This window comes from Gossypium arboreum, chromosome 11, assembly GCF_025698485.1.
Source record: "Gossypium arboreum isolate Shixiya-1 chromosome 11, ASM2569848v2, whole genome shotgun sequence".
NCBI classification, from domain to species: domain Eukaryota; kingdom Viridiplantae; phylum Streptophyta; class Magnoliopsida; order Malvales; family Malvaceae; genus Gossypium; species Gossypium arboreum.
The window spans coordinates 26,482,090-26,496,432 of record NC_069080.1 but is presented as its reverse complement, the minus strand read 5'-3'; the positions used below and the strand labels follow the sequence as shown (position 1 = coordinate 26,496,432).

The following is a 14,343-nucleotide window of genomic DNA, read 5'->3' as shown; positions in this document are numbered from 1 at the left end:
GAGGGGGGGCCCGGGGGGTATGCTAAGATTATATCCATAAGTACCCAGACCTTGAATTATGCAATTGATGACATTAAATATTTGATAGAAGGGGCCAAAGACAAACTCCAGGAAGTGGGCTCAGTTGAAGCATACAATGAAGATTTATAGAATTCATAAATTTTAATATAGAAGGTTAATAATAAGTGAAGCATTGCATGGATGAACTGAGAGTTGGGTAAGCAAAAATCTTTAGTCGACCAAAATTATGCAAAGCTGGTCCTGGTGTCTCTTGTCTTTAATAAAAAGTGAGTGCTGAATTATGTACAATATGAGTTGCAGCAGTGATGAGCTCAATGCAGAGTTAGGAGACGTAATTGAATATTAGGTTTGTGCGTAGGCCACCTCTCCCAACCAAACTTTCACTTTGTTTAGTAAAAAGAAAGAAAAAAATATTGGTGGTGATCATTCCATTATTGCTACTTAATTAAAGGCTTTAATTTAGTTGCTGAGATAGTGGTAGTTAGTTATATGTGTCACCTATTATATGAAAGAAATAAAAGGACACTGGATTCAAATTCACAATCTTGTTACCAGAGATAGTTATGCCCATCAATGAGGTGTGTATATACAGAGTAGATTAGGCCACAACCCATAAGGTTTTCCCTAGTAGATTCTCCAATAATTGACATAGGTTGTATATAGGACGTGGCAGGGAAGGCATTTTGATTGATGAAGTAACATTTGATGTAACTTGTTTTTTCAAGAGCCAAATCATATTTTCATATATGTGGGAGTTTCATATGTTATGAAACATGCACCTGTCAGGATATTGATATCCTTGCAAATAAGGAAAAATTTCACAATCACAAAAGTATACTATATATTAATACAAAATAGAATGGATGAAGACTCAAGCCCTCAATCTTAGAAGTTTTTTTTTTCTTTTTTTTCCTTGCATGATCTGGTACTGCATTAGAAGGGGGTTAGCTACTCGTTTATGCTGTCCAGCTTAAGAGTTTGGGGATAGTACTTTTCAGTCACTAAAATTGAAAATGACGTTTTAAGGAAAAAAAATGGTTAATCAAGTTCATGGCAGCAAATCGGGCAAATCCAAGTCAGTTTAATCCACTTATACTTAATCAATTTTAATGCTTGGACCAATGCATCATCAGCATTTAAGCAGGCTAAGCATAAACCATGATGCAACAATTAAACAATCAATGGTGTGATCAATTAACAACATATTTAAAAAAAAAAACCCATTATAATTTTGCTAACAGTCTGTGAGACAGCATTCACCAGGACTAGGAGCATGAAAACTTGACATAATGAGTTGGAAAAAAGAAAACCCATTTCATTGCTGCCCTAAATAAGGTATCAATTAAATTATAAATCATTTTTTCAAAAGGCATATGCATTGATGAGTAATATAAAATGAGCAACAGTGTGGCAGTTGGTGACCAAATGGTCCTAAATCTGCGCTTGGGATTGGAAGTGAGAAATGGGGACTAATGGCACTTTCATTTTCCGCTCATCTCGGCGTTGAAAAGGTAAAGTAAGTTTGAAGAAGAAAAAAAACCAGAAGAGGCATTGAGGGCTTTGGTGGCTAATTAAAATTATTTCTTAGTTTACTTACTAAATGACGTGCATGCCATGTGGGGACTTATCCATATAATCAACCCTTGGTTTTGACTTTTATCTATCTGTTTTAAGATTTAATTAAGCAATTCTAATTACTTTATAAATATGTAATTACGTTAAGTTTTTTTTGGTTTATGGACACTCTTTTAACAATCATGTTCCTTCCTGTCAACTTCATTCATTCAATAAGTTTGACTTCATGATTTCATTCACATGATTCAATTAGCTTATATGTTCTCAAAACTTTATAAACTTGGAAATACGTTTCTTTTTTACATCCATTTTCAATTTGATTTTTTTTTCCATTAAATCGACTAAAAGTTGATATTAAATCCAGGGAAGGAGGAGGAGGAAGAGGAGGGACCAATTTGACAGAAACTAAGCATTGAATAGACCTTTTAGTATGGAATTTGGATGTTGGATACGATGCATTTAAAATAATTTTGCACAACAAAGGGGAATCACTGTTTTTATTAACCCACATTTATTGTCACATTTTTTTGCCCCACAGAGTTGTATAAGACTAGTATTTTTCGGGATTTGGTTGTTTTTCAAATTATTATAAAATATTGCTGGCAATAACATTTTTTTTTATAAAACTAAATCTCTGTTGATTTAGCTGCATTTGTTGACTACAATATATTTATTTATTTTTTCCTCCATAAGGAACCTTCTTTGTGATTGTGGCAGACCACATGAGCATATTTTTTCTAATGGAAAAAAACCGATACTAAAAGATTGTATTGGTCAAGAATTAAAATATATAATTTAGAAATAACACATTAATAAGGAAGAGAGACAGGAAAAGGGCAAAGTTAAAAGGGTTGTTTTGGGACGACCAGAAAGGTGAGATATGAGGTATATTGTCGATTACAAGCCAAATAATTGTCACAATAAATCATATATATATATTACAGAGAGAGTGATAGGTACTGCATGAAACTGCTGGGTTCACATGGAAAGGACAGGTTTTGTAAAAGGATCCCAAATGCAAAACCTTCATTGATTCATTTGGTTATGACCATAATGTCCTAGGTCAAAGGATATATTAACAGGTCAAACCATAAACAGGAGTGGTATAAAAAGAGTGGTGTCGGTTGGGTGTGTAAGTTTTCTAGGTTAAATTTGGAAATTGATGTATGAGACAAGGTTGTTGATACAAGTCCCTTTGGGAGTATTATGGAGATGTAGAACATACAGCTCATCTAATCCCATGAATTGACACGTTCCATCCACTCTACACCTATTTGTTTAAGTGTATTTAATTAGTAGAGTTTTGAGTTAACCGCAATTTCCAGAAATATTTTAAGTTTGTATTTTATGAACATCATTTAAGCATATAACTTTTTATTTTATTTTAACTTTTAATGTCTATGTTTTTATTATTTTACTTCTTATTTTTACCTAAATTTGATGATTAATATTTTAAAAATATTCCAATTACTTTTTTTAAATGAAAATGTTGATTAAAATATTATTTTTAATGATGACATAACCTATGTGGCAATCCACATATATTTCATGTTAACATGATATTATTTATTTTATGTGACATCTAGATTGCAATACACGCGGTCATGTTTATAAACTTAACATTTTAGCTAGAGTTTTCATTAGAAAAATAATACATAATGACTTATTTGACCTTCTAACTTTACGAGAACAATTATTTTAGCCCTTCATCTATTTTTTTTACCTTTTTTAGTTATTGAACTTGTAATTTTTTGTCAAATTACCTCAAAATAGATGGAAACTTTGCTAACGTAGCATATACGTGGATTGTCATGTAGATGATATGTAAATATTTAATTAATATTTTAAAATTTTAAAAATATTTTTTTATATTTTATACTTTTTAATAAATTTAATTAATTTTAATTTTTAAAATTTTTAAATTTAAAAATCCACATATATGCCACATTTGCAAAGTTGAATTTTCCATCAATTTTGAGATAATTAGACAAAAAATATAAGTTTAAGGGCTAAAAAAAGGTGAAAAATTAATGGAAGACTAATGACCTTTTTTTTTTTGTAAAGTTAGAGAGCCAAATAAGTCGTAGTAAAAAAACAACAATTATACATATTTTGAAATGTTGATATTTTTTAAAAAGCTGGGAGCTAAATTAAACTAAAAATGAATAAGGACTGAATTGATAAGAAATATAAATATTAAGGATTAAATTTGACTTTTATGTCTTTTATTATTCATGCAAATCTATGAGATTTTAGGCAAATGGTTGATTAAATGGAAAAATGGCAGATTCTGATAACGCGTGGGGAACACTTATTAACATTAAGCTTTTAATCTTCACCTAAGAACAGTATAAACCGTCTATCATTTACTGTTGGGATACCCTTTTTCCTATTTTATGTCAGTTATTTTGTTTCTTCTACATCTTTTTCGCCCTTTTCCTTTATTGTATTGTTATAATGGCAATGGACACTTGTGAGCTGTGAGTTGAAATCTGTACACCCCATTTTTTCCACTTTCACTTATAAATTTAAGGTCTGCTCAGGGCCTCAGTTCTCTCTCAGAGACCCTGTGTGAATGGATTCTCTTCCTTCTCCATTTCACTCTCATTAAACCATAGCTCCAAGGCCAGCCAGCTCAAACCAACTTTTTTTTTTCATTTCTCGTTCTCAACCTTTTCTAGTAGCAAGCTTTGGGTTTTTCTTCTTCTTCTGAGTTTTGAAGTTGAAAAGGCTGAATCTTGTGCTGTTAAAACATGGAAAGAAGCTCATTTTCAAGATTTTTAATTGTATTCTGCTTTGCTGTGTGTTTGGAGTGTCAATTGGTTCAGTGCAGTGTTACCTATGATAGGAAAGCCATTGTGATTAATGGACAGAGGAGGATCCTCTTTTCTGGTTCAATTCATTATCCCAGAAGCACTCCTGAGGTACTTTAGAAGTTTCTCTTTTTTATTGTAAATTTCAGAGCTTTTGAGGCATATGGATTCTTTTTTGAAGTCCTTTCTTGTTGTTATAGATGTGGGAAGATCTTATACAGAAGGCTAAAGATGGAGGAGTCGATGTGATTGAAACTTATGTTTTTTGGAACGTTCATGAGCCATCTCCGGGAAATGTAATCTATTTTCCCTCCGTTTGTTTTTACTATTATTTTTGAGCCTGTTTACCTTTCCTTTTTCAAACTTGGAACTGAACTTGTTAAATACTTATTCTTTTCACCATTTTACAGTATAATTTTGAAGGAAGATATGACCTTGTGAGATTCGCAAAAACAATTCAGAGAGCAGGTCTCTATGCTCATGTTCGCATTGGGCCTTATGTTTGTGCAGAGTGGAATTTTGGGTTAGATCTAAATCTCTGTTTAACTATGTTTTCTTTGTTGTAACTTATATTTTCTCGATAGTCTAAAACTTTTTTACAATGTCCAGAGGGTTTCCTGTATGGTTAAAATATGTGCCAGGCATCAGCTTCAGAACAGACAATGAACCTTTCAAGGTATCCCTCCTTCATTTTTTGTTTTTTTTTTACTGGAAGATAAACCATTGTTTCCTAAAAGTAAAATATTTAAGGATTGTTGATGCTTTATTGCAGAGAGCTATGCAAGGGTTCACTGAGAAAATTGTGGGACTGATGAAGAGTCATAACCTGTATGAGTCCCAAGGTGGTCCCATTATTCTCTCGCAGGTAAATGTTTTGGCGGTTGTATAATTTTTTATCTTAGGTCAACTTACAATGGTAATATGAACCTTTCTTTTTTACTCTTTTTCTTATTTGCATGAGCTCAGATTGAGAATGAGTACGGGGCACAGAGTAAATTACTAGGGGCTGTCGGCTACAATTACGTCTCTTGGGCTGCAAAAATGGCGATAGAGACGGAAACTGGGGTGCCCTGGGTGATGTGCAAGGAACAAGATGCCCCAGACCCGATAGTAAGTAATTCGATAGACATTTAGCATGTCATGTCTCTTGCTATATGATGTTAGTAAACTTTGTGGAGGACTTAGTTAATGTGAACATATGTATGCAAAACCCAGTTTCATGTTTTGGACTTGTAAATATGTGGATGGCTAAGGGAGTTTTTATGGCTACTTGTGATAGATAAATACATGCAATGGTTTCTACTGTGATTCATTCCAACCCAACAAACCCTACAAACCAACAATGTGGACTGAAGCTTGGAGTGGATGGTAAGGTTCCTTTTTTTTTTTTTTTTTTTTTTGGTGACCTTAATTTGAAGGATCTTATATGGAATGGGACTCCCAAATATTTTATGCTTTCATTTATGCAAAAGGTTCTCAGAGTTTGGCGGTCCACTTCACCATCGGCCAGCCGAAGATTTGGCATTTGCTGTTGCTCGATTCATTCAAAAAGGAGGGTCCTTTGTTAACTATTACATGGTTAGTTCCCCCCTTTCTTTCTCATTATCTTAGACTTTTTCAAAGGGTATGCAATTTTTACAATGATAACCTGATTCAAACAGTACCATGGAGGGACCAATTTCGGACGTACAGCTGGAGGTCCTTTCATCACTACCAGTTATGATTATGATGCTCCAATAGATGAATATGGTGAGAAAAAAAAAAGCTATTTGCTTATTTCCATTTCTTTTTTCTGCTAAAATATTGAAAAAACATTTGCACAGTCCTCTCCATTGCCTTACCTCTGATTCAAGCTAAAAATGACAGGTTTGATTAGACAACCAAAGTATGGTCATCTAAAGGAGCTCCATAGGGCTATTAAGATGTGTGAGCGAGCTTTAGTTTCAGCAGATCCCATTGTTACTTCACTTGGAGACCTCCAACAGGTTTCTGCTTCTATTCTCAAAGTCCCTTACTCCCAGTGGATAAGTGATCATTAATTCTTCACTAATTCTAGTCATTGTTTGGCATTTGCCAGGCTTATATGTATACATCGGAATCTGGAGATTGTGCAGCTTTCCTATCGAATTATGATACCAAATTCGCTGCAAGAGTGCTATTTAACAACATGCATTATAACTTGCCTCCTTGGTCTATCAGCATCCTTCCTGATTGCAGGAATGCAGTATTCAATACTGCTAAGGTATGATGTTGTCAAATAACTAAATTTGAATGATCATTTTAGGACTATGGGAACTGAAGCATTGCTCGTCCTCTTCAGGTTGGAGTTCAGACATCACAAATGCAGATGTTACCGACAAATTCTGAGACATTCTCATGGGAAAGTTATGACGAAGATCCTTCTTCATTAGATTACAGCTCAGCAATTACTGCTGACGGGCTATTAGAGCAAATAAATGTCACAAAGGATGCAAGTGATTACTTGTGGTACATTACCAGGTGAGACTGATGCGCCCATCGCTAGATTTGAAGAATACTTCTGCTTTTTCCTTGCTCATAATTTACATGTCAGATTCATCGTTTCAGATTTTTCTGCTCAGCATTGCTGAATCCAAATTAAGACTTTATGGCTTACTGATTCTTAAAATTTGGGAATGTCTCACAAATATATGTTTGATAATACAGTGTTGACATTGGTTCATCTGAATCCTTCCTTCATGGAGGGGAACTCCCCACTCTCATTGTCCAATCAACAGGCCATGCTGTACACGTCTTTATCAATGGACAACTTTCAGGTACATAGTTATATTGCCTTTTCACTGGATAATACTTTTTAGCTCCCTATTTATTTTCAGAAATAAGAAATGGTGATAACAGGTTCCGCGTTTGGAACGAGGCAAAATCGGAGATTCACGTACACAGGGAAGGTCAATCTGCGTGCTGGAACAAACAAAATTGCACTGCTGAGTGTTGCTGTTGGATTACCGGTTAGTTCTTCAAAGCATGGAAAGTTTAAAAACCATGGCATGGTTGTGTTTTCTGATGGGAATGGCTTTTTTTTATTTTTTTTGGCGATTGAAGAATGTAGGTGGACACTATGAGACATGGAATACAGGGATCCTAGGTCCAGTTGCACTGCATGGACTTGACCAAGGCAAATGGGACCTGTCCAGGCAAAAATGGACTTACCAGGTAGTAAAATTAACCTTTTTCATCTTTTATGTCTTTATTGTTGATCCAAAATAAGTGTCCCTCATGAATGCCTCTATGAACAGGTTGGTCTTAAAGGAGAGGCCATGGATCTGGTCTCACCAAATGGATTTTCCTCAGTTGAGTGGATGGCGGCATCATTGGTTGCACAAAAACCAGAGCCATTAAGATGGCATAAGGTGAGCAAAAAAAGAAAAGTACCAAGTAGTTACAGGATGAAATGTGGATTCCTAAAAGTTAAAAGTTGTTCTCTATCGATGCTGCAGGCTTATTTTAATGCACCTGAGGGTGATGAGCCGTTAGCTTTGGACATGGAGAGCATGGGAAAAGGTCAAATCTGGATTAATGGGCAGAGCATAGGCAGATATTGGACAGCATATGCTCATGGTGACTGCAATGGTTGTAATTATGCTGGGACGTTTCGACCACCGAAGTGTCAGTTTGGTTGCGGCCAACCAACCCAAAGATGGTAACCACTCTTAGGACCGAAGATATACAAAAAAACCTTTCCAGTCTGTGTTATTAAAAAGAAAGCATATTTTCATCATGTAATAGATGATTTGTTTTTCTTTCTCAGGTACCATGTTCCTCGGTCTTGGTTGAAACCTACACAGAATCTGGTGGTTCTTTTTGAGGAGCTGGGAGGAGACCCCACAAGAATCTCACTTGTAAAAAGATCTGTGTCCAGCGTTTGTGCCGATGTCACTGAGTATCACCCGAATATTAAGAACTGGCAGATTGAAAGCTATGGAAAGGCACAACAGTTCCGCAGACCAAAAGTTCACTTGCGCTGTAGTCCTGGACAATCCTTCTCTTTCATTAAATTCGCCAGTTTTGGAACTCCTTTGGGAACTTGTGGAAGTTACCAGCAAGGCCCTTGCCATGCTCCTGCTTCTTATGCCATCGTGGAGAAGGTATTCTAACTTTCATGTCTGACACATAAACTAAAACTTGCATGAATGCATTTCTCACCATCTTCCGCTGTTCTATGTTTCACAGAAATGTGTAGGGAAGCAAAGATGTGTGGTCACCATAGCCAACAGTAACTTCGGGCAAGACCCATGCCCGAACGTGTTGAAGCGGTTGTCTGTCGAAGCTGTTTGTGCTCCGATATCTTCAACAACAGCACAGCCAAACTGGGGAGGCTAATAAGATTGAAACACTCACAAAGGAAATCCATAGCGCTTGCATCTAGTAATTTAACCATACAGAAGCAAGCACCAAAGAAGAAAATAAAAAAGAAGAGTGCAAAGAATAGGCGTTTAGTTAGGGTTAGGTTGAGTGCCATAGCATTTCAAAAATGGAGTGCTTTGGCAAAAGGTGTTCGCTGTTCAATGCTATAGGCAATGAGTTATTTTAATTTTATAAAAAAGAAAAAAGGTTAAGTGAGGTTAATAGACTACTGTAAATTAGTGATCGAAAGATAAGTGAGTTTCTAAATTCTTAGGGTCCTTCAATTTAGGCCCTAAGGGTGAAATGTCTTCCATGTGTCCCCGGACTTTTAACCGGATATACGGGCACTAGAGAAACAGAGATTTGTATTTGGTGTGATTTCAGTTTGTATCAGTGGGGGGAAATCGAACCCCTATCAGGTTCATGTTGGGAGCGGTTCCTAGTATGGCCATTGTTTTATGTGCAGTTCCTGAATCCAAAAGTCTTCTTTTTCAGTTGTAATTTAATGTTATCCTTAAACCATGTTTCCCAGTTCCCACACCACCAAACAGGCAGCAATGGTGACATTTGACCGCTGTAGAACCCAGTATCCCGATCTCAATCTTCTTGTCGCCAAGGAGGTAAATAAATTGGCAAAGCTGTACAACCCAATAAAGTCCAAATGAAGTTTCACATATGATCAAACTTTCATCTAAACCTAAGCTTCTAATTAATCAAAGCTAACTGTGTGATCATTTACTTTTTTATCAGATGGCTTGAGGAGATTGACAACATATAGACAAATTATCTACTGATAAATCCCCCCAAGTATCAAATAAACCATGGTCAGCCCCATGAAGATTGAAAATAGTTATCAGCAACAAAAACAGATCAAATGAGTTTCTGAATAGGTACCCTTGAAGTAACATACAATTCAAGGGCAATGAAAATGCTCAAAATCACATCAACCATGAAAACAAGCAAGCTTTATATGATTATGTATCATATAGTAGTTGAGGAAATAAAAGTACCTCAATATAAAGGAATAAACTTAGGGTTTAACATAGAGATGTTTAGCTAGGTACCAGCAAATCAAATACGAGGTACATGATAAAAAGTTCCTCAAAAACATGATAAGGTAGCACTAATAATTATCACCATCAAGCAGAAGTACTACTAGTAGCCATATGTTTTGTCACAGCCTGCTGAAGCTCCTCTTTCTTTGCACCAACCACTTTTTCAACAGCCTTTCCTTCCTTCAGGAACAAGAAAGTTGGCATAGCATCCACATCCCATTCAGCAGCAACCTCCTGAAAACAAAATGAAAAAAAAAAAACAATCAATTCGACAGACATTTTCGCTTCTTAGTTGCGGATTCTAACTCTGCATCTGCATTACCTTCAGTTCATCCACATCCACCTTAAGAAACATAACATTAGGAAACTTCTTGGCCAGTTCAGCCAGAAAGGGTGAAATAAAACGGCAGGGTCCACACCATGAAGCAGTGAAATCAACCACCACCTGCATTTACCATGTAAGTACAAATTCACATAACGTTTGTGAAGAAGCTAAAGTTATAAAAAAAGATGAAAAAGTTAATGGAGAAGAGTAAAAAACAAAGAACAAACATCAACGTCACCATTAAAATACGACATTGATTTGTCATCACCATCACCAGCTACTAACCTTAAATTTCATTAATGTCACTCACATGTATCATATTGCTCTGTTACTACAGCATACTGTCCTTCAGAACTTTTAATTGGAAAAGTGTTACAAAATCTATAACAAAATTTCCCTAGAAACAAACACATCAAAATTTCCTAGTTTTAACATGTGAAATTGACTAACTAATATTGTATTAACCGAGAATTTTTAAAATAAAATAAAAATAGAAGAAGAAGCTTCAGCATCAACAGAAAATGGCTTTAGTGTTTAAGAGGCTTCAACTTTACGGATCGTGGAATTTTTTGAATAGAAAAATCTAGATTTATACATATAAAACAACCAAATCATAAATATAATATTATATGAAGCAAACGACAACAGATCTGACACATTATCTGAAACATTAAAAATAATCATAAATCTAACACTAAATATATTGGGGGAAGGATTCATTAAAATAAAATTACCAGCTTTTTGGATTGGCCTCCCTTTTGAAGTTGCTCCTTCCATGAATCAAGGGTGTGGCAACTGATTACTTGACCTTCCTCTGCTGCCATTTTTGGTTAGATATTCAAAGCTCTGCTTTTTCTTTTTGCTTAAAAAAAAAATGTATTCTCTGCGGCTCTATTTACAAATAAATAAGCAAACTGAGGTTTTGATTTTGGCAATGGGCAATAGACCTAGATTTGGTTCTAATTACGATCTTGCCATTATTGTACGAGGAGGGTTGTACCCATACGGATATATATTCCCGTTCAACACGTTTGGTTTTATCTTCGAGATTTTTACGGTTACGTCTTTATACGCTTTAGTGTTTCAAGTTCAACCATTAGATTAGACAGAATTGTTGAGCTAGTCAATAATATTGATATAAAGTTTGCAAGCCCATTAAAAATCTATATTTATATTATTATTTAAAATTTAAATGATGAGATCAATATGTATAAAACTTCTAACTTCAGCACAATGCATTTTCTATTTATTGTATATTATTTTCAAATGCTTACTTATGTTTTAAATATATAATTTTTAGATACATACGTATATGCCTAATTGCCTACGATAGAATTTCTAGATTAAATCACTATGAAAAACTACATAAAAATATAATACAACACAAAGAGTAACATAAACACAGCCCCGTTATTAAAATATACACAAAACGAATTTTTAAGGTGTGAAAAATTATATACAAGTTTGCAATACCCTTAAAGCACGAAAATAACACAAACATGAACATAACACGAGAAATAACATGAATCCATGACACTAAAATATATGGAAAAGAAGCATGAACATAAGATGAGGTAAATGTTTGATACTAATTAAAACAAAAAAACATCATCACAAATAATATTAAATCCATATATAAATGGATCAAAATCTTAAATTTTAGAAATTTTAAGATATTTTGAATACATAAAAATATTACAACAATATATCAATGTTACAAGCCAATTTGTCTTAGGATTTGCAAATGGTCCGCTAAAAGAGATTGTCAGTATTGAAAATTAAAACTATACTTTGTAAATGAAATATTCCATCTTTATCGACTCCATCAATGTCACATACAAAAATTGACATATCCCTTCATTCTTTGCATTGGTTTCTGGTAAAAGCTACAAATAGATCAAGTTCTTGAAACAGTAAGTACCGAGAAGGAACCAACCAACAAGAAGGAATACAAGGAGGGCCAACAGAGACAGGTATGTTGTGCCACCAAACACTAGTCCAATACTGGATACGACAACAAATGGCAAGTAAGATCGCAAAACTGCTGTTTTGTTCACCCACCGACCATTGATGAAGATGAGAACAGCAAGGTTAACTACATTCCACCCACCCGAATGAAAGCCTAACCTGTTCAGGTTGTTTACTACAAATGAATGGCATGCAAGTGAAAAGGTTGTATGGCCGATGTTGGAACTCTTGAATGCCCTTTTCTAGTGCATCATCCCATGTTAATGCCTCTCTCAGATCGTCATGTTGGTATTCTTGATCTCCTTTCAGTGCTGATGAATGATATGAAATGCTGCATTCCTAGCAAAAAGCTCCAAAGTTTACACATAAATGAGGAAGAATTATTTTTCTTTAGTAGATATGCACTAATTCCCGTCGTGGGCGCTATTCTTTCTTATCAATACTCAAAATTTGTACTCTAAAATCTACCAAACCAATGTGCATCCATGAATTAGATTCGGTGACACAAACTATTTCCCGTCATTTACACAAGGCTTAGCTACCAATACTCAAAAATGTTTTGCCAAAATATCTACCAAGTGCATTCACAAATTACTAAAAAGCACAGGATATTGCATTTTGCAGGCTTTACAGTTCTTCCCTATAAAAGACCCGTGAAAAGTAAAGCACAATAACCCAATCAAATCCAAATTAGCAACAATTGGACTAATAAATCCTCCCTTTGAATTCTTAATCAAGTTGAAAAATGTCATCTCATCCTTTCCCCAGTTACAACTTACTTGGAAGTGAAATTTGAGAACAAGCGGAAATTGATGGAGCCAAAAAAAAAGAGAAGGTGGAAGATGAACGTATATAAATACCTTATCTTTGTTAATTTGGATATAGCGAGCTACTGCCCCGAAAGCGAAATCGTCAATAGAGACACAACTCGGACCTGCAAAGTCTAGAATAACTCCATCTTCTCTGCAAATGCCAATGTGGCCAATGAAAGGAATCAGCCATGAAGTAATAGGAAGAGGCGTCCAAACAATGCAGTATGGGAAACGCTCCCTTCTTGGATCAATTTGCATACCACCTTCCACCATAATCGACCGGTGATCATAATCTACTTGTTCTTCCATTGCCAAATTTTCCCAACTGCAGTCTTTTTTCAGAAAATCCACATCAATTATTCCTACAAGGATTTAAATTTTGTGATAAGAATCTACATAAATCATCTACTGAATCGAACGAAAGAAAGGAAACGCGCGAAAAATGAGGAACTGGTAAATCATGATTGATTCGAAAATTGAGAATTAAATAAGCGGAAACAGATGTAAAAGAGAGATTAAAACAAACCTTAGTCGGCAGAGAGAAACGCAGATACACCGGAGAGTCGAGGAATCGGCTGCCCCAGCAATGGGTCAAAGAGGGATTTGGTTTCTCGGGAATTCCTGCAGTACGATTTCATATGTTATCAAGTAATGATTAATTCCGCCAAAACATACCTAAAATATATATATAAATTGGTTGCCATATTTTAAAATGTTGAACTAAATCTTAATAAATTTTAAAATATTTTAATTAAAAATTAAAAATTATTAATATTGTATCAATAAAATAATTATATTGTAAATATATTTTTATTTCTGATATGAATAATTTAATTTAATGTATTAAAAGAAAATAATAATAATCAGTGATTTAGATTTGATATTCGTAAAACATATTATACATCATAGCATAAAAAGATGAAATAATATATTAAACTTTTAAATAAAGTTAGGTTTTAGGACTAATATTTTATTTCACTCTAAAATAATATTATTTCCTCAATGCGCATGATAGTTTAACATACGTATTACAGACACCATTTTTCTCATCTTTTTTTTATTTGAAATCTTTCATCCAATGTTATTTTGTTTTCTGATTAATTTGAGAGTTCTTTTCTATAGACGGGGTTGTGCCTAGATTTTGAGGATGGTGAATTTGGGGTTATTTACTAAAAAAAAAGTCTTTTTATATCATTATTTATCGAAATAGGCCTATTTTTTGAGTATTTATCGAAATGGGTCATTTCCCCTAAAAGCGCGTCCACATCAACGCGATGTGTCAGCAAAACGCGTCTCTAGAGGAGCGTTTTGTCTACGTCAGCACAAAACGCTTCCTTGATGGCGCGCTTTGTGCTGATGTGGACAAAATGCTCCCCCAGGGACGCGTTTTG

The 14,343-nt window shown here is 34.7% G+C and overlaps 3 protein-coding genes across 3 annotated transcripts; 1 reads left to right on the top strand and 2 right to left on the bottom strand.

The window, feature by feature from the left end:
- Positions 1–3,850: 3,850 nt before the first annotated feature.
- On the top strand, positions 3,851–9,293 carry LOC108473375 (beta-galactosidase 3-like). The gene is made up of 19 exons (XM_017774895.2): positions 3,851–4,520; positions 4,610–4,705; positions 4,820–4,932; positions 5,019–5,085; positions 5,182–5,274; positions 5,376–5,519; positions 5,689–5,777; positions 5,882–5,987; positions 6,071–6,158; positions 6,276–6,394; positions 6,487–6,651; positions 6,730–6,908; positions 7,095–7,204; positions 7,287–7,396; positions 7,491–7,601; positions 7,685–7,798; positions 7,886–8,088; positions 8,197–8,533; positions 8,619–9,293. Exons 1-19 carry the CDS (start codon positions 4,350–4,352, stop codon positions 8,766–8,768), a joined length of 2,565 nt encoding a protein of 854 aa, XP_017630384.1. The 5' UTR covers positions 3,851–4,349; the 3' UTR covers positions 8,769–9,293.
- Positions 9,294–9,742: 449 nt separating this feature from the next.
- LOC108473377 (thioredoxin H-type) lies at positions 9,743–11,096 on the bottom strand. Its single transcript, XM_053021155.1, has 3 exons — positions 10,907–11,096; positions 10,170–10,292; positions 9,743–10,081 (listed from the first exon to the last, which is right to left on the bottom strand). The coding sequence occupies exons 1-3, from the start codon at positions 10,994–10,996 to the stop codon at positions 9,932–9,934; spliced, it is 363 nt and encodes a 120-aa protein (XP_052877115.1). The 5' UTR covers positions 10,997–11,096; the 3' UTR covers positions 9,743–9,931.
- Positions 11,097–11,829: 733 nt separating this feature from the next.
- LOC108473376 (protein RTE1-HOMOLOG) lies at positions 11,830–13,665 on the bottom strand. Its single transcript, XM_053021154.1, is given in 4 exon segments — positions 11,830–12,332; positions 12,334–12,479; positions 13,001–13,284; positions 13,479–13,665. Coding segments are annotated over 3 exon segments (681 nt in total). The 5' UTR covers positions 13,262–13,284; positions 13,479–13,665; the 3' UTR covers positions 11,830–12,058.
- Positions 13,666–14,343: the final 678 nt, after the last annotated feature.